The sequence below is a fragment of the Leucopleurus acutus genome, assembly GCF_964270905.1.
Source record: "Leucopleurus acutus genome assembly, chromosome: 8".
Classification (NCBI taxonomy): Eukaryota; Metazoa; Chordata; class Mammalia; order Artiodactyla; family Delphinidae; genus Leucopleurus; species Leucopleurus acutus.
Window position 1 is genome coordinate 26931369 of NC_139151.1, and position 27462 is coordinate 26958830.

The window sequence follows — 27462 nt, forward strand, 5'->3', positions numbered from 1 at the left end:
ATACACTAGAAGGAATCAACAGCAGAATAAATGAGGCAGAAAAACAAGTGAACTGGAAGACAGAATGGTGGAAATCACTGCCAGGGAACAGAATAAAAAAAAAAATTAAACGAAATGATGACAGTCTGAGAGACCTCTAGGGTAACATTAGATGCAGCAATATTCTTATTATAGGGGTCCCAGAAGGAGAAGACAGGGAGATAGGACCTGAGAAAATATTTGAAGATATGATACATGAAAACTTCCCTAACATGAGAAAGGAAACAGTAATCCAAGTCCAGGAGATGGAGAGAGTCCCAGACAAGATAAAGCCAAGTAGGAGCATGCTGAGACACACAATAATCACACTAACAAAAATTAAATACAAAGAACAAAATGTTAAAAGCAACAAGGGAAAAGCAATAATTAACATACAAAGGAATGCCCAAAAGGTTATCAGCTGGTTTCTCAGCAGAAACTCTGCAGGCCAGAGGGGACTGGCACTATATATTTAAAGCGATGAAAGAGAAGAACCTACAAACAAAAATACGCTATCCAGCAAGGCTCTCTTTCAGCTTCAGCAAAAAAATCAAAAGCATTACAGACAAGCAAAAGCTAAGAGAATTCAGCAACACCAGAATACCTTTGAACAAATGCTAAAGGAAATTCTCTAAGCAGAAAAGGCCACTAATAGAAACAAGAAAATTATGAATGAAAAAGCTCACCAGTAAAGGCAAACATAAAGTAAAGGTAGGAAATCATCTGCACACAAATATGATATCAAAACCAGCATTGTGAGAAGAGGACAGCACAAATGCCAGATACTGGAAATGCATATGAAATTAAAAGACCAGCAACATAGAACAATCTTGTTATATACAGACTGCTGTATCAGATCCTCAAGGTAACTGCAAAATGAAAATCTACAATAGATATACTCACAAAAAAGAAAAAGGAATCCAAAAACAACAATAAAGTTACTCAGTAAATGACAAGAGAAGAAAACAAAAGAGGAATGGTTAAAAAAAAAAAAAAAGACCTACAAAAACAAATCCGAATCAATTAAGAAAATGGCAATAGGAACACATATATCAATGATTACCTTAAATGTTAATGGATTAAATGCTCCAGCCAAGAAACACAGACTGGCTGAATGGATACAAAAACAAGACCCATATGTATGCTGCCTACAAGAGACCCACTTCAGATCTAGGGACATATACAGATTGAAACTAAGAGGATGGAAAAAGGTATTCCATGAAAATGGAAATCAAAATAAAGTTGGAGTAGCAATACTCATATCAGACAAAATAGACTAAAATAAAGATTGTTAAAGGAGACAAAAAACATTACATAATGATCAAGGGATCATTCCAGGAAGATATAACAACTGTAAGTATATATGCATCTAACACAGGAGCACCCCAATATATAAGGCAAATACTTGCAACCATAAAAGGAAAAACTGACATTAACTCAACAACAGTGGGAGACTTTATCACCCCACTTACATCAATGAACAGATCATCCAGACAGCAGATCAATAAAGAAACACAAGCCTTACATGACACATTAGACTAGATACACTTAATTGATATTTAAAGAGCATTCCATCCAAAGGCAGCAGAATACACTTTTTTCTCAAGAGCACATGAAGCATTCTCCAGGATTGACAATATGCTAGATCACAAAGTGAGCCTTGGTAAATTTATGAAACCTGAAATCATATCAAGCATCTTTTCTGACTACGATGCTATGAGATTAGAAATCAATTACAAGAAAAAAACTGTAAAAAGCACAAACACATGGAGGCTAAACAATATGCTATTAAACAATCAATGGATCACTGAAGAAGTCAAAGAGGAAACCAAAAAATACCTAGAGATAAATGAAAATGAAAGCACAACGATCCAAAATCTATGGGATTCAGCAAAACCAGTTCTAACAGGGAGGTTTATAGCAATACAATGTTACCTCAGGAAACAAGAAAACTCACAAATAAACAACCTAACCTTATACCTAAAGCAACTAGAGAAAGAAGAACAAACAAAACACACAGTTAGTAGAAAAAAAGAAACTGTAAAGATCAGAGCAGAAATAAATGAAATACAAATGAAGAAAACAATAGAAAATATCAATGAAACTAAAAGCTGGTTCTTTGAAAGGATAAACAAAATTGATAAACTTTTAGTCAGACTCATCAAGAAAAAAAGGAAGAGGGCTCAAATCAATAAAATTAGAAATGAAAAAGGAGAAGTTACAACAGAACACAGAAATACAAAGTATCAAAAGAGATCAAATGATCTTTTACAAATGATCATAATTGATTATACAAGCAACTATCTGCCAATAAAATGGACAACCTAGAAGAAATAGACAAATTCTTAGAAAGTTACAATCTCCCAAGTCTGAACCAGGAAGAAACAGGAAATATGAACAGACCAATCACAAGTACTGAAATTTAAATTATGATGAAAAAATCTTCCAAAAAAGTCCAGGACCACTTCACAGGAGAATTCTATCAAATATTTAGAGAAGAGTTAACATCTATCCTTCTCAAACTATTCCAAAAAACTGCACAAGAAATAGTCCCAAACTAATTCTATGAGGCCACCATAACACTGATACCAAAACGACACTAAGATACCACAAATAAGAAAATTTCAGGCCAATATCGCTCATGAACAAAGGCACAAAAATCCTCAAACAAAATACTAGCAAACCGAATCCAATAATGCAGTAAAAGGATCATATACCATGATCAGTGTTGTAAGAATTTTTCAATATTTACAAATCAAACAGTGTGATACCTCACATTGGCAAATTAAAGAATAAAAAATGTATGATCTTCTCAATAGATGCAGGAAAAGGTTTTGGCAAAATTCAACACCTATTTATGATAACAATTCTCCAGAAAGTGGTTACAGAGGTAACATACCTCAACATAATAAAAGCAATTTATGACAAACCTACAGCCAACATCATACTGAAGAGTGAAAAGCTGAAAGCATTTCCTCTAAGATCAGGAACAAGACAAGGATGTCCACTTTCACCCCTTTTATTCAACATAGCTTTGGAAATTCTAGCCATGGCATTCTGAGAAGCAAAAGAAATAAAGGGAATATAAATTGGAAAAGATGAAGTAAAACTGTCACTGTTTGCAGATGACATGATACTACAGATAGAATATCCAACAGATAAATAACAGAAAACTACTAGAGCTCATCAATGAATTCAGTAAAGTTGCTGGATAAAAAAAGAATACACAGAAATTTTTGTATCACTATACACTAACAATGAAAGATCAGAAAAACAAAGTAAAGAATCAATGCCTTTTACCATCATATCAAAAAGAATAAAATATCTAACAATAAACCTACCTAATGAGAAAAAACACCAGTACTTTGAAAACTATAAGACGATGATAAAAGAAAATCAAAGATGACACAAACAGATGGAAAGACATACCATATTCCTGGATTGTAAGAATCAATATTGTCAAAATGACAATACTACCCAAGGCCATCTACAGATTCAATGCAATTCCTATCAAATTACCAATGGCTTTTTTTTAGAACTAAAACAAAAAACTCTTCAATTTGGATAGAGACAAAAATGACCCTGAATAGCCAAAGCAATCTTAAGAAGGAAAAACAGAGCTGGCAGAATCAAGCTCCCTGACTTCAGACTACACTACAAAGCTATAGTCATCAAAACAATATGGTATTACCATAAAAAACAGAAATATAGATCAATGGAAGAGGATAGAAAGCCCAGAATAAACCCACATACCTATGGTCAATTAATCTAACAAAGGAGGCACTACTATACAATGGAGGAAAGACAATCTCTTCAATAAATATTGCTGAAAAAACTGGACAGCTACTATTGAAAAAAAATCAAAATGCTTTAAAGACATACATATAAAACCAGATAATATAAAACTCTTAGAGAAAAACACAGGCAGAACATTCTTTGACATAAATCAAGGTACTATCTTTCCGAGGCTGTTTCCTAGAGTAATGGAAATACAAACAAAAATAAACAAATGAGATCAAATTAAACTTAAAAGCTTTTAAACAGCAGCAAAGGAAACCATGAACAAAACGAAAAGACAACCCACAGAATGGGAGAAAATATTTGCAATCAGTGAGACCAACAAAGGAATAGTCTCCAAAACTGACAAACAGCCATGCAGTTCAATATCAAAAAAACAAACAATCCAATCAAAAAATGAACAGGAGACCTAAATAGACATTCCTCAAAAAAAGACATACAGAGGGCTGAGAGACACATGAAAAGATGATCAACATCACTAATTATTAGAGAAATGCAAATCAAAACAAAGAGAAATAACCTCATACCAGTCAGAATGGCGATCATCAAAAAATCTACAAATAAGAAATGCTGGAGAGGATGCGAAGAAAAGGGAACCCTCCTACACTGTTGGTGGGAATGTAAATTGGTGCAGCCACTACGGAAAACAGTGTGCAGGTTCCTTAAATAACTAAAATTAGAACTACCATATGACCCAGCAATCCCACTCCTGGACATATACCCAATGAAAACCATAATTCAAAAAGATACATGCACCCCAATGTTCACTGAAGCACTATTTATGGTAGCCAACACATAGAAGCAACCTAAATGTCCATTGACAGAGGAATGGATAAAGAAGATGTGGTACATATATATATTGGAATATTACTCAACCATTAAAAAGAATGAAATAATGCCAATTGCAGCAACATGGATGGACCTGGAGACTATGATACTTAAGTAACTGAGACAGAGAAAGACAAATATCATATGATATCATTTATATGTGGAATCTATAATAAAAAATGATACAAATGAACTTACTTACAAAACATCAACAGACTCACAGACTTAGAGAACAAACTTATGCTTACCAGAGGGGATGGGTGGGGACAGATTGTGAGTTTGTGATTGACATGTACACACTACTATATTAACATGTACACACTACTATATTTAAAACAGATAACCACCAAGAACCTACTATATAGCATATGGAACTCCTCTAAATATAATGTAATAACCTAATAGGGAAATGAATTTGAAAAAGAAGAGATACATGTATATGTATAACTGAATCACTTTGCTGTACACATGAAACTAACACAACATTTTAAATTAACTATGCTGCAATAAAAATTAAAAATAAAAAAAAATAAAGAATGCAAATTCTGACTTAGCAGGAAGGGGCTGAGATTCCACATTCTGTCCCCTTCATACCTTTAGTGATTTATACTGATATATAAAATTATATATGGTTAAAGTATAAAAAAAAATATCCTACTAAACTTGAAAGCAATTAGATGACAAAATGAACTTGCTAAGTTAGCTACTACAATGATATTCCACACAACTTCTATTTGTTCCATTAAGAGCCCTCAAATATTTTTCACTTCTCTGACTCTTAAGAAGAAGTTATATCCCACTTACTTTCAATACATAATCTTCTTCCTATGAACCTTTAGTCAAATAGACAACTGGTACCATATAGAAAAAAGAAAACTGTATTCTATAATGAAAACAGAATTTTATTGAAAGCATTTTAATAAAGAATCGCATAAAGAATATTAGATAACTACTTCATTAAAAACTGATCTGAAACAAGACCAAGCAAATTATTCACATTTCAGGTTACTTCTCCAATCAGAATTAATTATTTAAAATGCATTTCAATTCTATTTAATAGAGGTTTAGTTCCTCTGTTGAAATGAAATAAAAAAGTGCATACAAATTACTGATCTTACATTCACACACAATACGAAGTGATTATTATCAGTACTTTTTTTTTCAATTAATCAATTAGCATTAATTAATAAAGCCATATTTTAAAGGGTATCTACTTACTCTCTTATATTGCAGATGAAGGAGCAAGATAAAAACCTACAAGAACAACTAAATTAAAAGGAGGTAAGCAATCTACCTGAAACAGATTTCTGAGTAATGATACTAAAGATGACCCAAAAATCTCAGAAAAAGAATAGAGACATGGGTTGAGAAGATACAAGTCTAACAAAAACCCACAAGAAATAAAGAACAAACAGATGAAAAAGACAATAACTGAAATGAAAAATACATTTGAAGGAATCAAAAGTCAAGTAACTGAGGCAAAAGAAAGGATAAGGGACCTGGAAGACAAAATGGTGGAAATCACTGCCTCAGAAGAGAATGAAAAAAAACAAATGAAATGAGATCAGTCTCAGAGACTTCTGCGACAACATTAAATGAAACAACATTCGAATTATAAGGATTCCAAAAGAAGAAGAAAAACAGAAAGGGCCTGAGAAAATATTTGAAGAGATCATAGTCAAAAACTTCCCTCCATGGGAAAGGAAATACTCATCCAAGTCCAGGAAATGCAGAATCCCATACAGGATAAACCAAAGGAGGAACAGGCTGAGACACATACTAACCAAACTAACAAAAATTAAATACAAAGAAAAAATATTAAAAGCTGCAATGAAAAAGCAACAAATAACACACAGGGGAATTTAAGGTTATCAGCTGATTTTTCAGCAGAAACTCTGCAGGACACAAGGGAGTAGCAGGATATATTGAAAATGATGAAAGGGAACAACAAAGACTATTCTACACAGCAAGGCTCTCATTCAGATTTGATGGAGAAATCAAAAGCTTTACAGACAAGCCAAAACTAAGAGAATTCAGCACCACCAAACCAGCTTTACAACACATGTTAAAGGAACAACAAATGCTATTCTAGGCAAGAAACAAAAGGGAAGAGAACAAAAAAGGAAGGGAAAAAAAGATCTACAAAAACAAACCCAAAACAATTAACAAAATGGTAATAATAACATAAATACTGATAATTATCTTAAATGTAAACATATTAAATGCTCCAACTAAAAGACACAGACTGGTTGAATGGATACAAAAACATGACCCTTATATATGCTGTCTACAAGAGACCCACTCCAGCCCTAGAGACACATTCAGAATGAAAGTGAGGGGATGAAAAAAGATATTCCATGCAAATGGAAATCAAAAGAAAGCTGGAGTAGCAATACTCATATCAGACAAAACAGACTACAAAATAAAGACTGTTACAAGAGACAAGGAAGGAAACTACATAATGATTAAGGGATAAATCCAAGAATATATAACAATTGTAAACTTTTATGAACCCAACATAGGAGCACCTCAATACATAAGCAAAATGTTAATGGCCATAAAAGGGAAAATCAACACTAACAATAATAGTGGGGGTCCTCTAATGCTCCACTGACACCAATGGACAGATCATCCAGACAGAAAACTAATAAGGAAACACAACCCTTAAATAACACATTAGACCAGATAAACTTAATTGATACTTATAGGACATTCCATTCGAAAGCAGCAGAATACACTTTCTTCTCAAGTGCACATGGAACATAATCCAGGATAAATCACATCTTGGGTCACAAATCAAGCCATGGTAAATTTAAGAAAAGGAATCATATCAAGCACGTTTTCCTCCCATAACACTAATGAGATAAGAAATCAATTACATGAAAAAACTGTAAAAAGCACAAACACATGGAGGCTAAACAGTATGCTACTAAATAACCAATGAATCACTGAAGAATTCAAAGAGGAAATCAAAAAATACCTAAAAACATGTGACAATGAAAACAATGCCCCAAAACCTATGGGATACAGCAATAGCAGTGTTAACAGGGAAGCTTATAGCAATACAATCTTACCTCAAGAAACAAGGAAAATCTCAAATATACAACTGAACCTTATATCTAAAGCAAATAGAGAAAGAAAAACAAAACGCGAAGTTAGTAGAAGGAAAGAAGCTATAAAATCAGAACAGAAATAAATGCAATAGAAATGAAGAAAACAACACCAAAGATCAATAAAACTAAAAGCTGGTTCTTTGAGAAGATAAAAAAATTGATAAACCTTTAAGCAGTCTCTTCAATAAAGAACAGGACAAGACTCAAATCAATAAAATTAGAAATGAAAAAGGAGAAGTAACACTGACACCACAGAAATACAAAGTATGGTAAGACACTACAACAAGCAACTACTACAACACCAATAAAATAAAATGGACAACCTGGAATAAATAGACAAATTCTTAGAAAGCACAACCTTACAGACTAAACCAGGAAGAAATAGAAAACATAAACAGACCAATGACAAGTGATGGAATTGAAACTGTGATTAAAAATCTTCCAACAGAAGTCCAGGACCAAATGGCTTCACAGGTGAATTCTACCAAATATTTGGAGAAGAGCTGACACCTATCCTTCTCAAACTCTTCCAAAAAACTGCAGAGGAAGGAACACTCCAAAACTCATTCTAAGAGGCTACCATCACCCTGATACCAAAATCAAACAAAGATATCACAAAATAAGCAAATTAAAGACCAATATCACTGATGAATATAGACACAAAAATACTCAACAAAATACTACCAAACAGAATCCAACAACACATTAAAAGGATCATACACAAATCGAGTAGGATTTGTCCCAAGGATGCAAGGATTCTTCAGTATATGCAAGTCAATTAATGTGATACACCATATTAACAAATTGAAGAATAAAAGCCATGTTATTATCTCAATAGATGCAGGAATAGCTTTTGACAAAATTCAACCTCCATTTATAAAAACTATCCAGAAAGTGGGCATAGAAGGAACCTCCCTCAAAATAATAAAGGCCATATACGACAAACCCACAGCAAACATCATTCTCAATGATGAAAAACTAAAAGCATTTCCTCTAAGATTAGGAAAAAGACAAGGATGTCAACTCTTGCCACTTTTATTCAACATAGTTTTGGAAGTACTAGCCATGGCAATCAGAGAAATTAAAGAAATAAAAGGAATCCAAATCGGAAAAAAAGAAGTAAAACTGTCACTGTTTGCAGATGACATGGTACTCTATATACAAAATCCTAAAGATGCTACCAGAAAACTACTGGAGCTCATCAATGAATCTGGTAAAGTTGCAGAATACAAAATAATACACAGAAATCTCTTGCATTCCTATACACAAAACGAAAGATCAGAAAGAGAAATTAAAGAAACAATTCCATATCCCACTGCATTAAAATGAATAAAATACCTAGAAATAAACCTACCTAAGAAGGCAAAAGACCTGTACTCATAAAACTATAAGACACTGATGAAAGAAATCAAAGATGACACAAACAGATGGAGAGATATACCATGTTCTTGGATTGGAAGAATCAATATTGCCAAAATGACTGTACAGCCCAAAGTAATCTACACATTCAATGCAATCCCTATCAAATTACCAATAGCATTTTTCACAGAATTAGAACAAAAAATTTTACAATTTGTATGGAAACATAAAAGGCCCTAAATAGCCAAAGCAATCTTGACAAAGAAAAATGGAGCTGGAGGAATCAGGTTCCCTGACTTCAGACTATCATACAAAGGCACATTAATCAAGACAGTATAGCACTGGCACAAAAAGAGAAATACAGTTCAGTGCAACAGGATAGAAAGCCCAGAGATAAACCCACACCTATGGACACCTAAACTATGAAAAAGGAGGCAACAATACATAATGGAAAAAAGACAGTCTCTTCAATAAGTGGTGCTAGGAAAACTGGACAACTACATGTAAAAGAATGAAATTACAACATTCTCTACCATCATACACAAGAATAAACTCAAAATGGATTAAAGACATAAATGTAAGGTCAGACACTATATAACTCTTTGAGGAAAACATAAGGAAAACACTCTTTGACATAAATCACAGCAATATTTTTTTGACCCACCTCCTAGACTAATGCAATAAAAACTAAATTAAACAAATGGGATCTAATTAAACGTGAAAGCCTTTGAAAAGCAGAAGAAACCATAAACAAAATGAAAAGATAAACCTCAGAATGGGACAAAATATTTGCAAACAACGATTAATCTCCAAAATATACAAATAGCTCATGCAGCTCAATATCAGAAAAACAAATAACCCAATCAAAAAATGGGCAGAATATCTAAATAGACATTTCCCCAAAGAAGACATACAGATGGCCAAAAAGCACATAAAAAGATGCTCAGCATCATTATTATTTGAGAAATGCAAATCAAAACTCCAATGAGTTATCACCTCACACTGGTCAGATGGCCATCATCAAAAAATCTACAAACAATAAATGCTGCAGAGGCTGTGGAGAAAAGGGAATCCTCCTACACTGTTGGTGAGAATGTAAACTGGTGCAGCCACTATGGAAAACAGTACGGAGGTTCCTTATAAAACTAAAAATAGAACTACCATATGACCCAGCAATCCCACTCCTGGGCATATACCCAATTAAAACCATAATTCAAAAAGATACATGCACCCCAATGTTCACTGAAGCAGTATTTACAGTTGCCAAGACATGGAAGCAACCTAAATGTCCATCAACAGAGGAATGGATAAAGAACATGTGGTACATATATACAATGGAGTACTACTCAGCAATAAAAAAGAACAAAATAATGCCATTTACAGCAAAATGGATGGACCTAGAGATTGTCACACTGAGTGAAGTCAGACAGAACCATATGATATCACTTATTTGTGAAATCTAAAAAAAAAAAAAAGTTACAAATGAACTTATTTATAAAACATAAGTAGAATCACGTATGTAGAAAAGAAACCTATGATTACTGAAGGGGAAAGGTGGGGAGGGAGGAATAAATTAGCAGGTTGGAATTAACATATACACAGTATTATATATAAGATAGATAACTCATAAGAACCTGCTGTATAGCACAGGGAAGTCTACTCAATACTGTGTAATGGCCAATAGAGGAAAGGAATCTAAAAAAAAAAAAGTGGATATGTGTATGTATAACTGAATCACTTTGCTGTACACCTGAAACTAACACAACATTGTAAATCAACTATACTCCAATAAAAATTAAAAGGAAAAAAAAACAGTCTGGCATACACATAGTCTGACAATTACCGCATTATGTAATAGTGAACTCACAATAAGAATCAGATTGACAGTGTTAAAAGTCAATAATCAATAATAGTGAAAATGCTATTTGAAATACTTTAAATCACCAGTCAAGTACCTAGCTTTATGTACAAAATGCCATTAACTAATTAACTATTAGTTAATGTTTTTCTATGGCCTTTTAAGGCCCTCAGTTAATTCCTCAATTTCTTTCCAGAGAATGACTATGTAACCCTCCCCACTCAAGTGCCCCACTCAACCCTCCCCACTCAAGGGAGTATAATAATGTACTTCCCTTCTTTGCCAGTAATGCAAACAAAACTTAAAAGATACTGCATCATTATAGAGCGGCTATTTAATTGTTTACTGCAAATGAGCTGAATTTCCTGTACTATTAAAAAGAAAAAAAGTATAGGGCTGAATTCCATTAGGTTTAATGACCCATGATGTAACTCCATTGAAGGATTATTAACAAGGTAGAAATTATAGAAGGGCAGATCAGGATCTAATACATTAAAGAATTAGGACTAGATTTGTCCTGATATAGAACTGCAATCTTCCAAAACTCAATGGCTCTCATCATTCATAGTCCATGCACAAGTTAGATGGAAATACTATATAGCTGAGTTGTTTAAATAAGGAATCTACAGTACTGGAAAGGCCAGTCTAGAGGATTTCAAAGTTCATGGGCCATTTTTAAGATTTACAATAGAAAACTATGGGGAGGGCTCCAATCAAGATGGGGGAATAAAGGACATGGAGCTCATCTACTCTCACTAATACATCAAAACTACATCCACATGTGGAACAATTCATGCAGTGTACCTGCTGAAAGCTGGCAGAAGATCCCAGACATCCAAAATTGCAAGAAAGATTATCACATAACTGAGTAGGATGAAAGAAATAAGAAAAGGAATCTGGACGGGACCTGTGCCCCAGGAGGGAGCTATGAAACAGGAAAGGTTTCTGCACCCTGGAAAGCCCCCTCACAGGTAGGGTGATCAGCCAGGACAGAAAGGGAGCTTCAGAGGCTCAGAGGAGAGTGAAGCAGCTGGTCTGTGGAAGGCAGACAGAGAGAGATGAACCAGCACAGATGGTCCATGCCACCTCACTGCATTGCCCAGCCTGAGACATGCCTTTGCTAGTGCACATAGGGGCAGGGTGCTAAAACTCGGGCTTCAGAGGACACACCAGGGGAGAGGACTAGGGGTAGCTGAGCAAAGACAGCCTAAAGGGACTGAAGAGTGGTATGGGCTTCAACTGGGGGGTTATATGTGGAAGAAGCCTGGGCCCACTATAGAAGTGAAGTGCCACTGTTAATGGATTTGTGAAGAGAGGGGCAGGGCCCACCATAGAAGCCTCTTTCTTAGCATACTCAAAGCAGGCCTGGCACCTCCTCTAGAAGCTCTGAGAATGCACAAGTTCCAGCAAGTTGCCTACATGCAGAGGCAGGGCTGAAATCAGAGCCCATACCCAGGGGCCACACGATTTAGGAAACAGGGTTGAAATCTGAGCCCTCTCCTCACTGCTGTGTGATCTGCAGATTTACAATGTAGCCACCAGGCCCTCTGCGAACTCAGTGCCTGCCAGACATCCGAGTGGACTATGGGTGTGCATGTCTGGTGTTAGCAGCCGTGGGTTTTACAGGTGAATGCACAAGGAGGCAGGACTGGGGTCTGGGCTGCTTCCATAGCTCCCACAGCAGGTCCAGGTGCACCGCTACTGCAGTTCTAGTACCTGACTTCAGTAGATCTGTGCCTATGGATCTGCACTGTTGGCTTTGTGAACACAGCACCTGAGGGACACCAGGGCTGATTGCATGCATTCCTACAGCTGAGGCAGGGACAAGGGCAGTGCCAACAACAGTGTACTTTGTGAGCCTGCACAATGGGTGACAAGTGACACCACAGAGCCCACTCCTGAGTGGACAGCTCTGACGAAGGAATACTCAGTGGCTACTTTCCCAGAAGGAATGTTCCAGTCCCCTCTACCTCACAGTGCAGTTGAGAAATGGACCTGGGGGCTTCTACTCCAACATCTGGAGAGCAAAGACCCTGCTCCTGACAGGGCTGTGACAACCACAGAGAAAAGAGGAGGCCCCGAAAATATCTACTGCAGGCTCTCTCTGATCACCACAACAGCAGCCACACCCCCTAACAAGGGGCTAATGGCCAGCACACACTGAGGAAATAAGTGACAAGCATCCATACTAATAACAGACCTTGCACCAAAAATATTAAACTCACACAGCCTACAGAGGAATGCTACCACATAAAAATAGTCCTCGAAGACCACACTACATAACTGTTTTTCCTAAACTCATAGAGTAAGAGAAATATAAGTAAAATGAAGAAGCAGGAGAACCAATCCCAATTAAAAGATAAGAGAATTCCCCTGAAAGAACAAACAATGGAACATACCACTTAAATATAATAGATTCTGAGTTCAAAAAGGAGGCAATAAAAATACTGAAGGAATTAAGAAAAGCTGTCAATAGAAATGCAGGTTACTGTAAAAAGAAACAACTTTAGGGCAAAGGACACACATAGACTGAATGTGATGGGATGGAGACAGATATTTCATGCAAACATAATGGCAGGAAAGTGGAGGTAGCAATATTCTTATCAGACAAAATCAACTTTAAAACAATGGCCATAAAGAGACATAAAGTAGGACACTACGTAATGATAAAAGGATCAGTACAAGAAGAGGACATTACACTCGTTAATATATATGCACCCAATACAAGAGCACCCAAAGACATAAATACTAACAGACATAAAGGGAGAAACAGACAGGAATACAAAAATAGCATTAGAATTTAATACACAACTCAAATCACTGGACAGATCTTCCACATAGAAATTCAATAAGGCAACAGAGATCCTAAATGATACAACAGAACAGCTAAACCTAATTTATATTTTCAGGACGTTATATCCAAAAAACCAAAATAATTCAAGTGTGCAAGGACCATTTTCTAGAATTGACCATCAACTAGGTCACAAAATAAGCCTCTACAAATTTGAGGACAGAAATTATTTCAAGCACCTTTTCTGACCACAATGGCATGAAACTAGAAATCAAACACAGAATGAGAAATGGGAAAAAAAGAATTACATGGAGACTAAACAACATACTACTTAAAAACCAATGGGTCAATGACGAAATCAAGAGGAAATTAAAAAACACCTTGAGATAAATGACAATAAAAACACAACCATAGAAAATCAGTGGGATGCAGCAAAAGCATTTCTTAGAGAGACATTCACAGCAATAAAGGCCTTCCTCAAAAAACAAGAAAAATCTCAAATAAACAGCCTAACTTATCACATAGAAGAATTAGACAAAAAACAATACCTAAAGTCAGCAGAAAGAAGGAAATAATAAAGGTCAGAGAGGAAATTAAAAAAATAGAGATTTTTTAAAAAGTAGAAAAAAAATCAATAAAACCAAGAGCTGGTTCTTTGAAAGGATATACAAAATCAACAAATCTCTGGCCATGATCTTTAAGAAAAGAGAGAGGACACAAAAAAGCAAAAAAATAAATAAAAGAGGAGAAATAACAACTGATATTGCAGAAATACAAAAAAAATAAGGAAATACTATGAACAATTATATGCCAACAAATTGGACAACCTAGAAGAAATGGACAAGTTTCTAGAAACAAGGGGCCCAACAAAACTGAATCAAGAAGAAATAGATAATTTGAACAGACTGATGGAATTCTACCAGGTATACAAATAAGAATTTATATACTGATTTTTCTCAAATTCTTCCAAAAGACTGAAGGGAAGAAACACTCCCAAAGTCATTCTATGAAGCCACGATCACCCTAATAACCAAAACCAGACAAAGATACTACCAAAAAAGAAAATTACAGGCCGATATCTTTGATGAATACAGATGCAAAAATTCTCAACAAAATACTAGCAAACCAAATCCAACATCACATAAAAAAGATCATACACCACAACCAAGCTGGATTCACCCCAGGGTAACAAGAATGGTTCAACATACACAAATCAATCAATGTGACACACCACCACAAAAAAAAAGACAAAAACCACATCTTAATAGATGCAAAAGAAGCATCTGATAAAATTCAATATCCATTCATGACAAAAACTCTTATCAAAGTGGGTATAGAGGGAACATAACTCAACATAATAAAAGCTATTTATGAAAAACTCACCGCCGATAACACTCAAAGGTGAAAAGCTGAAAGCGCTGCCACTAAAATTTGGAACAAGACAAGGATGCCAACTCTCACCGCTTCTATACAACACAGTTTGGAAGTCCTAGCCACAGCTATCAGACAAGAAAAAGAAACGAAAGGCATCCAAATTGGAAGGGAAGAGATAAAACTGTCATTATATGAAGACGGTACTGCATACAGAAAACTCAAAAGACTTCACACAAAAACTGCTAGAACTGATAAATGAATTCAACTAGGTAGCAGGATACAAAATTAATATGCAGAAATCTGTTGTATTTCATTACACTAACAATAAAATAAAGGGAAAGTAAAAAAAAAAATTCCTCTTAAAATCACATCAATACAAAACAAAAAAAAAGACTTAGTAATAAACCTGATCAAGGATGTGAAAAGATTTATATGCTAAGAACTTTAAAAAATTACTAAAGGAAATTGAAGTTGATTCAAAGAAGTGGAAAGATATCCCATACTCTTGGATTGGAAGAATTAATACTAGTAAAATGGCCACACTACCCAAAGCAATCTACATATTTAATGTGATCCCTATCAAATTACCCATGAAAGTTTTCAGAGAATGAGAACAAATAATCCTAAAATTAATATGGAACCATAAAAGCCCCAGAACTGTCAAAATATTCTTGAGGAGAAAGAACAAAACAAGACGCATAACCCTCCCAGACTTCAGAAAATACTACAAACCTACAGTAATCAAAACAGCATTGTTTTGGGAACAAAAACAGACATATGGATCAATGGACCAGAATAGACAGCCCAGAAATAAACCCATACACCTACGGCCAATTAATATTCAACAATGGAGGCAAGAATATACAGTGGAGAAAAGACAGTCTCTTCAACAAGTGGCATTGGGAAAGCTGGACAGCTGCATGTAAATCAACAACCTTCACACCATATACAAAAATAAACTCAAAATGGCTCAAAGACTTAAATATATGACATGACAGCATAAAACTCCTAGAAGAAAACATAGGCAAAACATTCTCTGACATATATCATACCAATGTTTTCTTAGGTCACCCAAGGCAATAGAAATAAAAGCAAAAATAAACAAATGGGACCTAATCATACTTACAAGCTTTTGCACAGCAAAGGAAACCATAAACAAAATGAAAAGATAACCTACAGAATGGGAGAAAATATTTGCAAACGATGCAACAGACGAGGACTTCATTTCCAAAATACACAAATAGCTCATACAACTCAATAACAAAAAAAAACAAACAACCCAATCAAAAAGTGGACAGAAGACCTAAATAGAAATTTCTCCAAAGAAAACATACACCCCATCAAGCCTCGTAGATAGCCTCATCCACCAGAGGGCAGACAGCAGAAGCAAGAAGAACTACAATCCTGCAGCCTGTGGAACAAAAACCACATTCACAGAAAGATAGACAAGATGAAAAGGCAAAGGGCCATACACCACATGAAGGAACAAGATAAAACCCCAGAAAAACAACTAAATGAAGTGGAGATAGGCAAGAAAAAGAATTCAGAATAATGATAGTGAAGATAATCCAGGACCTCAGAAAAACAATGGAGGCAAAGATCAAGAAGATGCAAGAAATGTTTAACAAAGACCTAGAAAAAATTAAAGAACAAACAGAGATGAACAATACAATAACTGAAATGAAAACTACACTAGAAGGAATCAATAGCAGAATAACTAACGCAGAAGAATGGATAAGTGACCTGGAAGACAGAATGGTGGAATTCACTGCTATGGAACAGACTAAAGAAAAAAGAATGAAAAGAAATGAAGACAGCCTAAGAGACCTCTGGGACAACATTAAACACAACAACATTCACATTATAGGGGTCCCAGAAGGAGAAGAGAGAGAGAAAGGACCAGAGAAAATATCTGAAGCGATTATAGTTGAAAACTTCCCTAACATGGGAAAGGAAATAGCCACCCAAGTCCAGGAAGCACTGTGAGTCCCATACAGGATAAACCCAAGGAGAAACATGCCAAGACACACAATAATCAAACTGGCAAAAATTAAAGACAAAGAAAAATTACTGAAAGCGTCAAGGGAAAAATGACAAATAACATACAAGGGAACTCCCATAAGGTTAACAGCTCATTTCTCAGCAGAAACTCCACAAGCCAGAAGGGACTGGCATGATATACTTAAAGTGACGAAAGGGAAGAACCTACAACCAAGATTACTCTACCTGGCAAGGATCTCATTTAGATTCGATGGAGAAATCAAAAGCTTTACAGACAAGCAAAAGCTAAGAGAATTCTGCACCACCAAACCAGCTCTACAACAAATGCTGAAGGAACTTCTCTAAGTGGGAAACACAACAGAAGAAAAGGACCTACAAAAAAAACCCAAAACAATTAAGAAAATGGTCATAGGAACATACATATCGATAATTACCTTAAACGTGAATGGATTAAATACTCCAACCAAAAGACACAGGCTTGCTGAATGGATACAAAAACAACACCCATATATATGCTGTCTACAAGAGACCCACTTCAGAAATAGGGACACGTAAAGACTGAAAGTGAAGGGATGGAAAAAGATATTCCATGCAAATGGAAATCAAAAGAAAGCTGGAGTAGCTATACTCCTATCAAAAAAAATAGACTTTAAAATAAAGAATGTTACAAGAGACAAGGAAGGACACTGCATAATGATCAAGGGATCGATCCAAGAAGAAGATATAACAATTATAAATACATATGTACCCAACATAGGAGCACCTCAATACATAAGGCAACTGCTAACAGCTATAAAAGAGGAAATCAACAGTAACACAATAATAGTCGGGGACTTTAACACCTCACTTACAGCAATGGACAGATCATCCAAAATGAAAATAAATAAGGAAACATAAGTTTTAAAAGACACAATAGACCAGACAGATTTAATTGATATTTATAGGACATTCCATCCAAAAACAGCAGATTACACTTTCTTCTCAAGTGCACATGGAACATTCTCCAGGATAGATCACAACTTGGGTCACAAATCAAGCCTCAGTAAATTTAAGAAAATTGAAATCATATCAAGCATGTTTTCTTACCACAATGCTATGAGATTAGAAATGAATTACAGGGAAGAAAACATAAAAAACACAAACACATGGGGGCTAAACAATACGTTACTAAAATAACCGAAAGATCACTGAAGAAATCAAAGAGGAAATCAAAAAACACCTAGAGAAAACTGACAAAGAAAACATGATGATCCAACACCTATGGGATGCAGCAAAAGCAGTTCTAAGAGGGAAGTTTATAGCTATACAAGCCTACCTCAAGAAACAAGAAAAATCTCAAGTAAACAATCTAACCTTACACCTAAAGGAACTAGAGAAAGAAGAACAAACAAAAAAACCCAAGGATACCAGAAGGAAAGAAATCATAAAGATCAGAGCAGAAATAAATGAAATAGAAACAAAGAAAACACTAGCAAAGATCAATAAAACTAAAAGCTGGTTCCTTGAGAAGATAAACAAAATTGATAAACCTTTAGCCAGACTCATCAAGAGGGAGAGGACTCAAATCAATAAAATTAGAAATGAAAAAGGAGAAGTTACAACAGACACCGCCGAAATAGAAAGCATCATAAGAGACTACTACAAGCAACTCTCTGCCAATAAAATGGACAACCTGGAAGAAATGGACGAATTCTTAGAAAGGTATAACCTTCCAAGACTGAACCAGGAAGAAACAGAAAATATGAACAGACCTATCACAAGTAATGAAATTGAAACTGTGATTAGAAGTCTTCCAACAAACAAAAGTCCAGGACCAGATGGCTTCACAGGTGAATTCTACCAAACAGAGAAGAGCTAACACCTATCCTTCTTAAACTCTTCCAAAAAATTGCAGAGGAAGGAACACTCCCAATCTCATTCTACGAGGCCACCATCACCCTGATACCAAAACCAGACAAAGATATTACAAAAAAAAGAAAGGGCTTCCCTGGTGGCGCAGTTGTTGGGAGTCCGCCTGCCGATGCAGGAGGCACGGGTTCGTGCCCCGGTCCGGGAAGATCCCACGTGCTGCGGAGTGGCTGGGCCCGTGGGCCATGGCCGCTGAGCCTGCGCGTCCGGAGCCTGTGCTCCGCAACGGGAGAGGCCACAGCAGTGAGAGGCCCGCGTACAGAAAAAAACAAAAACAAACAAACAAAAAAAAAGAAAATTACAGACCAATATCACTGATGAATATAGATGCAAAAATGCTCAACAAAATACTAGCAATCAGAATCCAACAACACATTAAAAGGATCATACACCACGATCAAGTGGGATTTATCCCAGGAATGCAAGGATTCTTCCACATGTGCAAATCAATCAATGTGATGCACCATACTACCAAACTGAAGAATAAAAACCATATGATCATCTCAATAGATGCAGAAAAAGCTCTTGACAAAATTCAGCACCGATTTATGACAAACACTCTCCAGAAAGTGGGCATAGAGGGAACCTACCTCAACATAATAAAGGCCATATACGACAAACTCACAGCAAACATCATTCTCAATGGAGAAAAACTGAAAGCATTTCCTCTAAGATCAGGAATGAGACAAGGATGTCCACTCTCACCACTATTATTCAACATAGTCTTGGAAGTCCTAGGCAGGGCAATCAGACAAGAAAAAGAAATAAAAGGAATACAAATTGGAAGAGAAGAAGTAAAACTGTCACTGTCTGCAGATGACATGATACTATACATAGAGAATCCTAAAAATGCCACCAGAAAACTACTAGAGCTAACCAATGAATTCGGTAAAGTTGCAGGATACAAAATTAATGCACAGAAATCTCTTGCATTCCTATACACTAATGATGAAAAATCTGAAAGAGAAATTATGGAAATACTCCCATTTACCACTGCAAGAAAAAGAATAAAATACCTAGGAATAACCCTACCTAGGGAGACAAAAGCCCTGTATGCAGAAAACTATAAGACACTGATGAAAGAAATTAAAGATGATACCAACAGATGGAGAGCTATACCATGTTCTTGGATTGGAAGAATCAATATTGTGAAAATCACTCTACTATCCAAAGCAATCTACAGATTCAATGCAATCCTTATCAAATTACCAATGGCATTTTTTACGGAACTAGAACAAATCATCTTAAAATTTGTATGGAGACACAAGAGACATCGAATAGCTAATACCGTCTTAAGGGAAAAAAACGGAGCTGGAGGAATCAGACTCCCTGACTTCAGATTATACTACAAAGCTACAGTAATCAAGACAATATGGTAGTGGCACAAAAACAGAAACATAGATCAATGGAACAAGATAGAAAGCCCAGAGATAAACCCACACACCTATGGTCAACTAATCTACAACAAAGGAGGCAAGGATATACAATGGAGAAAAGACAGTCTCTTCAATAAGTGGTGTTGGGAAAATTAGACAGCTACATGTAAAAGAATGAAATTAGAACACTCCCTAACACCATACACAAAAATAAACTCAAAATGGATTCGAGACCTAAATGTAAGACCAGACAGTATAAAACTCTTAGAGGAAAACATAGGAAGAATACTCTTTGACATAAATCACAGCAAGATCTTTTTTGATCCAACTCCTAGAGCAATGGAAATAAAAACAAAAATAAACAAATGGGACCTAATGAAATTTCAAAGCTTTTGCATAGCAAAGGAAACCATAAACAATACGAAAATACAACCCTCAGAAGGGGGGAAAATATTTGCAAATGAAGCAACGGACAAAGGATTAATCTCCAAAATGTATAAACAGCTCATGCAACTCAATATTAAAGAAACAAACAACCCAATTCAAAAATGGGCAGAAGACCTAAATAGACATTTCTCCAAAGAAGAGATACAGATGGCCAAGAAGCACATGAAAAGCTGCTCAACATCACTAATTATTAGAGAAATGCCAATCAAAACTACAATGAGGTATCACCTCACACCAGTTAGAATGGGCATCATCAGAAAATCTACAAACAACAGATGCTGGAGAGGGTGTGGAGGAAAGGGAACCCTCTTGCACTGTTGGTGGGAATGTAAATAGATACAGCCACTATGGAGAACAGTATGGAGGTTCCTTAAAAAACTATAAATAGAATTACCATATGATCTAGCAATCCCACTACTGGACATATACCCAGATAAAAGCATAATTCAAAAAGACACATGCACCCCAATGTTCACTGCATCACTATTTACAATAGCCAGGTCATGGAAGCAACCTAAATGCCCAACGACAGACGAATGGATAAAGAAATTGTGGTACATATATACTATGGAATATTACTCAGCCATAAAAAGGAACAAAATTGAGTCATTTGTTGAGACGTGGATGGATCTAGAGACTGTTACACAGAGTGAAGTAAGTCAGAAAGAGAAAAACAAATATCATATATTAACGCATGTATGTGGAACCTAGAAAAATGGTACAGAGGAACCGGTTTGCAGGGCCGAAGTTGAGACACAGATGTAGAGAACAAATGTATGGACACCAAGGGGGGAAAACCGTGGTGGGGTGGGGATGGTGTTGTGCTGAATTGGGTGATTGGGATTGACATGTATACACTGATGTGTATAAAACTGATCACTAATAAGAAACTGCAGTATAAAAAAACAAACAAGAAAAACAACTAATACTAAACTTTCTTTGGGTTATTTGTATGGAAATATGTTAACATAAATGTTCCAGACATTACATGAAATTTCTAAAAATCTTATATGCTCTGGTATAATGTTATAAGTCATAATTCTAGTTATTACTTTAAAATGTGTATCTCAGAAATAAGAAAAAAATAAAAGAAGACATACAGATGGCCAATAGGCACAGGAAAAGATACTCAATGTTGCTAATTATTACAGAAATGCAAATCAAGAGTACAATGAAGTACTACCTCACACCACTCAGAATGGCCAACATTGAAAAATCTACAAATAAAAAATGCTGGACAGGGTGTGGAGAAATGGGAACCCTCCTACACTGTTAATGAGAATGTAAATTGGTGCAGCCACTACAGAAAACAGTATGGAGGTTCCTCACAAAACTGAAAATAGAGTTGCCATATGATCCAGCAATCCCAGTCCTCAGCATGTATCTGGACAAAACTGTAATTTGAAATGATACATGCACCCCTATGTTCATAGCAGCACTATTTACAATAGCGAAGACACGGAAGCAACCTAACTGTCCATTGACAGATGAATGGATAAAGAAGATGTAGTATATTTAAACAGTAGAATACTACTTAGCCATAAAAGAATGAAATAAAGCCATTTGCAGCAACATGGATACACCCAGAAATTATCATACTAAGTGAAGCAAGTCAAAATGAGAATGACAAACACCATATGATATCACTTATATGTGGAATCTAAAATATGACACAAATGAACTTATTTATGAAACAGAAAGAGACTCATAGACATGGAGAACAGATTTGTCATTGCAAAGGGGGAGGGGGTATTGGGGAGGGATAGATGGGGAATTTGGGATTAGCAGATCCAAACTATTATATATAGAATGGATAAACAACAAGGTCCTACTGTACAGCACAGGGACCTATATTCAATATCCTATAATAAACCATAATGGAAAATAATATGAAAAAGAAAAAGAAAGAAAACTATGGGGAACAAAATAAATCAAGGACATTCATAAAACAAATATTTCAATTATTTTCTGATTGCTTACAATATGCCAAGCATTACCATAGACACTATATATATAAACTGAAATAGCCCTTGTCCTAATCACTAAAAAGTTCAACTTCTAAAGGGTAAGAGAAATAAGCAAACCAACAATTAGAAGTGCTGATGGATTTTCACTAAAGCCAAAAAGATGTTCATAGATCACTGATTCAGGAGATTTACCCTATTCGTACAATCTAACATTTCTAACAAATAAGCTAAGTAATGAAAGAACAATGTTCAATGTTCTATGAGTGGGATTTTCTTTTCTCTGAAAAGGCAAAATTTCTATCAGAAGTATTTCAGGATTTTCCTCTAAAATATCAGCACATTTCTTTGTTGTAGTAAACAACTTTGTACTTTCATTTTTTAACAAACTACTTTGAAAGGTAGATAAACCAAGGCACTGACCCTGATAGAATAAATGACTTTAATGGCATTCTTTGAATTCTCTGAAAGAGAATTCTTTCAGAATTGTTGGCAAAGGTTTTTTTTACATATATGCCTAGTAAAGCTTTAACTAAATGTGCAAGTGCCCTATCTCTGCAGAGAAGAATGAAATTTTCTTTTCTGGTCAAAGAATCCTTAGGAAATAAGAACCTGCTGTATAGCACAGGGAACTCTACTCAGTATTCTGTAATGGCCTATATGGGAAAAGAATCTAAAAAAAAAGAGTGGTTATATGTATATGTATAACTGATTCACACTGCTGTATACCTGAAACTAACACAACACTGTAAATCAACTATACTCCAAATAAATAAATAAATAATACTTGTAACCAAATAAATAAATAAAAAGTGACAACCTACAGGTATAGTTTCAGAAATTGCAGAAAGATCCCCTTCCCTGGCCACCCTGTATAGCTGTCTCTCCCACATTACATCCACACACCACCATCCCCAAAAGAAAAACACTGCTGATACCTGAAATTCCTATAATTATCACTCCATTCGTTTGTATGAATTTAATAGGTGCTTTTTCACAGTTAAACTGTGCACATCCTAGGGGTGGGGGAATTGGAGGAAGGTGGTCAAAATGTACAAACTTCCAGTTACAAGACAAATAAGTACTAGACATGTAATGCACAACATGATGCTATAGTTAACATGCTGTATGATATACGGGAAAACTGTTAAGAAAGTAGATCCTAAGAGTTCTCATCACAATGATTTTTTCTTTTCTTTTTATTATATCTATATGAGATGATGGATGTTAACTAAACCTGTTGTGATAATCATTTCACAACATATGTAAATCAAATCATCATGCTCTACACTGTAAGCAGTGATGTATGTCAATTATTTCTCAATAAAACTAGGAAAAAATGTTTAAAAAAAAAAGAATCCATAGAATAAAAACCTTTCTATTTGAAGCTTCAAAGGGCTATACAGTTTCCAAAAGAGACTCACAAATAGAAATTCTACTTTGAATACAACTTTGAGTTCTACTTCCCTGAGTTATGAGATACAATGCTCAAAAGCTAGGAGGAGCTGAAAAACATAAAGAAATCAGTAATGGTATAGAGATATATGCTCAAGGGATGAGATATAGTCTGTCAGTACTCTACAATATCCTTAGAACAGCAGAAGAAATGTTATTTAATAGAAGATCTGCTTCAATTTTTTCAGATGAACTGCTTTCAATTTCAAGAATCCCCTGAAATTCAGCCACAGTTTTAGAACCCTCTCATATAAAGTGACAAGTATCAAAAAAGAGATAGGTATAACAAGAATACAAATATACATAATTTGAAAAGACAAATTCCGTAGAGAATATTTTAAAAGGCTTTAAGTTTCAAAAGAGAAAAAGGTTACAACTGTTCAAAAGGATGAGAAAAAAGACTTCAAAATGGACTAAAGACAAAATGAAAAGTGGATAGCCTCAAGAGGGTGATATCCGGCACAGATAATTAATAGCATATGTAAATGTCAAAGAAACATGTAGGTTACGTATAAAAAAGCTTTGGAGGTAAGGCTGGAAAATGGGTTATACTTTGGAAGGATATACTGCAGGAAGATCTAGTACTTTATATAGTTAGCACTAAGAAACCACATAAAAGTTTCAGAGTACAAAAGTATTATGACCACAAAGACACTTGAAAAAATAAATCTGGCAAAAGTGTACACAGTATAAGTAGTTTTAGCTATACTCTTTTAGTCCCTACTTTTTAATCCTACTTATAGTTTCCCATTCTCAATTCCTTAATCTGTACAAGAAACTCCAAATTATCCACTTTTTAAAAACATGACTAGCACAACTTAGTAAAAACAGCCTATTTCATAGACATATTCTCTGTACTATTATCTAAGTCATTAATAAGTGAAGCTTGAAAAAATTCTATGAAACCTGATTTCATAGATTCTCACCTCTTCTCACACTACCATTAAATTACATAAATTAATCTTTGAGAATAGTCCTTTAAAATCAGTTATAAACCACTCTATAAACCTCTCAACACTGTAATGCAACCAAACCAATCCTTTGCCTTTTTCTATCTACATTTACTCCTGTGGTAATTTCATGCAGTATTGTGAATTTAAACACCATTTATATGTTAATAATGCCCCAATTTCTATTTACAGTTCAGGTTTCTCTCAACTCCCAACTATATCCATCTGCCTACTTGATAGCTCTACTTGTTTCACATCTAAAAGACATCCAAGCTCAGTATACCCAAAACAGAACTTCCAATCTTTGCTCCAAACCTACTCTTTCTCCCACATCTCAAATAATGGCCATTCTAGTCTTCCAGCTGCTCAGGCAAAAATCTCTGGAGTCTACTTTTCCTCTTCTCTTTAATTCATATTCCCCTCCCATCTAAACCATCATAAAAATCCTGTCCGCTCTCCTTCAAAATATACACAGAAAACATTTATGCATATAAAAACTTTAATCACTTCTAATCATCTCTTCAGCTACTATCTTGGTCAAGTCCACTATCGTTTCTTGTATGTATCATGGCAAAAGCTTAACTAGACCCTATGTCTGACCTTATTCTCCCCCAATCTACTCTTAACAAAGAAGCCAGGATGGTCCTGTCAAAATACATTTTCTGCTCAAAAATCTTAAATAGCTTTACCTCTCACCCAGAATAAAAACTTATTGGGTTTGTCAAAAAGTTCATTAGGATTTTTCCATAAGATGGTACGAAAACCCAAGCAAACTTCTTGGCCAACTCAATACTTCCTTACTATGACTTTTAAGCATAACATGATCTGGCCTCCCACAATCTCTCTAATCTGGATCTTCTACTTTCCTCTCTTTCATTCATTCCACTCCAACAACACTGGTCTCCTTGCTGTTCTTCCTACACATTGGACACATGTCCAGTCTTTGGAACTTTAAATTCTCTGTTCCTTATGTCCACAGTGCTCTTCACTCAGATCCACAAAGATCACTGTTTAACTTCCTTCAAGTCCTTGTATCAATGTCACTTTTTCAATGAGAATTAGCCTGTGCATCCCAAGACATACACATACACATAAACATACAGCATACCTGGCACTCAAGATCCCTACCACCCTGCCTAAGATATATAACTTTTTTTTTATTTTTACAATTTATTACCTCTCTCTTAGTACCCAAATAGAATTCCATGCAGACAGGTGTTTTTATCTGTTTTACTGACCAACAGATAGGTGAATGAATCCTAGAACAAAATATTTTACATGAAATGGATACCAAATTCAAGTCTCTCATTCTGGAGGAGGAGATAATGACCTTGACTTGTGCAAGGTCAGTCAGTAAATGGCAGAGCCCAGAAAAAAAACAGGTCTCCTTGGCCCTAGGCCTAGGTGTAGGCCTAGGCTTTTTTCCACCAGGATACAATGGTGGAACACGAGAGAATACATACGCAAATAAATTTTAAAAACAAGCAAACAAGCATAAAAACATACAAGCACACCGACACAGATATAGACACATTTAACATTAAAATATTACCACTGCCAAGTAGAAGTATTATGTAAGGTAACTGGCTACCTATAAACAAACTTTTATTACTTACCTCTACCCCAGATTTTTTTGATGATATCTGTGTTATGCTGTCTTCAAATTTATTTGCCTTGTCAAGTTGGGCTTTAAGTTGTTCAGCTAATTCCTTCAAATAGAAAGACAAGAAAAACAGGTGTGATAACATAGTTTCTTCATTTGTAGAATATTTCAAATTCACTTAACAACAGGGAAAACAGCATAGCAAACATCCAAGTAGCTCTCACCTAAATCTAGTTACCAACTCACAGCCTAGTATGTTACTTTTTAATGAACTCTTCTGGGTAACAAAATTCTCAAATACCTGTAGAAATTGTTTATGCTTTGAAGGTAAATAATTACAAGGACATATATTTTAGGGAAAATAGGGAAATGAAAGAAATACATAACCTTAAGAATGGCATTTTTATAATTCCTTAGATATTATAAACTTCCAATACTCAGAATTTCAGTTATTTGTAAAAAGAAAGCCATCGCAAGATTTAAAATATTACCTTCTTTATTGTTAAGGAATTTAGATTAAAATTCTGAATGTATTTCATTTTAACCCTAGGAAATCTATAAAAATTTATATTACAAAACTGACATATAAAGCAATAAATCACAATGAAATAAATAAACA

General features: G+C 35.2%; 1 protein-coding gene across 1 annotated transcript in view; it reads right to left on the reverse strand.

Moving 5' to 3' along the window:
• CWF19L2 (CWF19 like cell cycle control factor 2) overlaps positions 1-27462 on the reverse strand; it is a 195461-nt gene that overhangs the window by 89160 nt on the left and 78839 nt on the right. The window contains exon 10 of the mRNA XM_082845542.1: positions 26857-26949. Within this exon, the coding sequence (XP_082701668.1) occupies positions 26857-26949 (93 nt within the window). The remainder of the gene's footprint in view (positions 1-26856; positions 26950-27462) is intronic.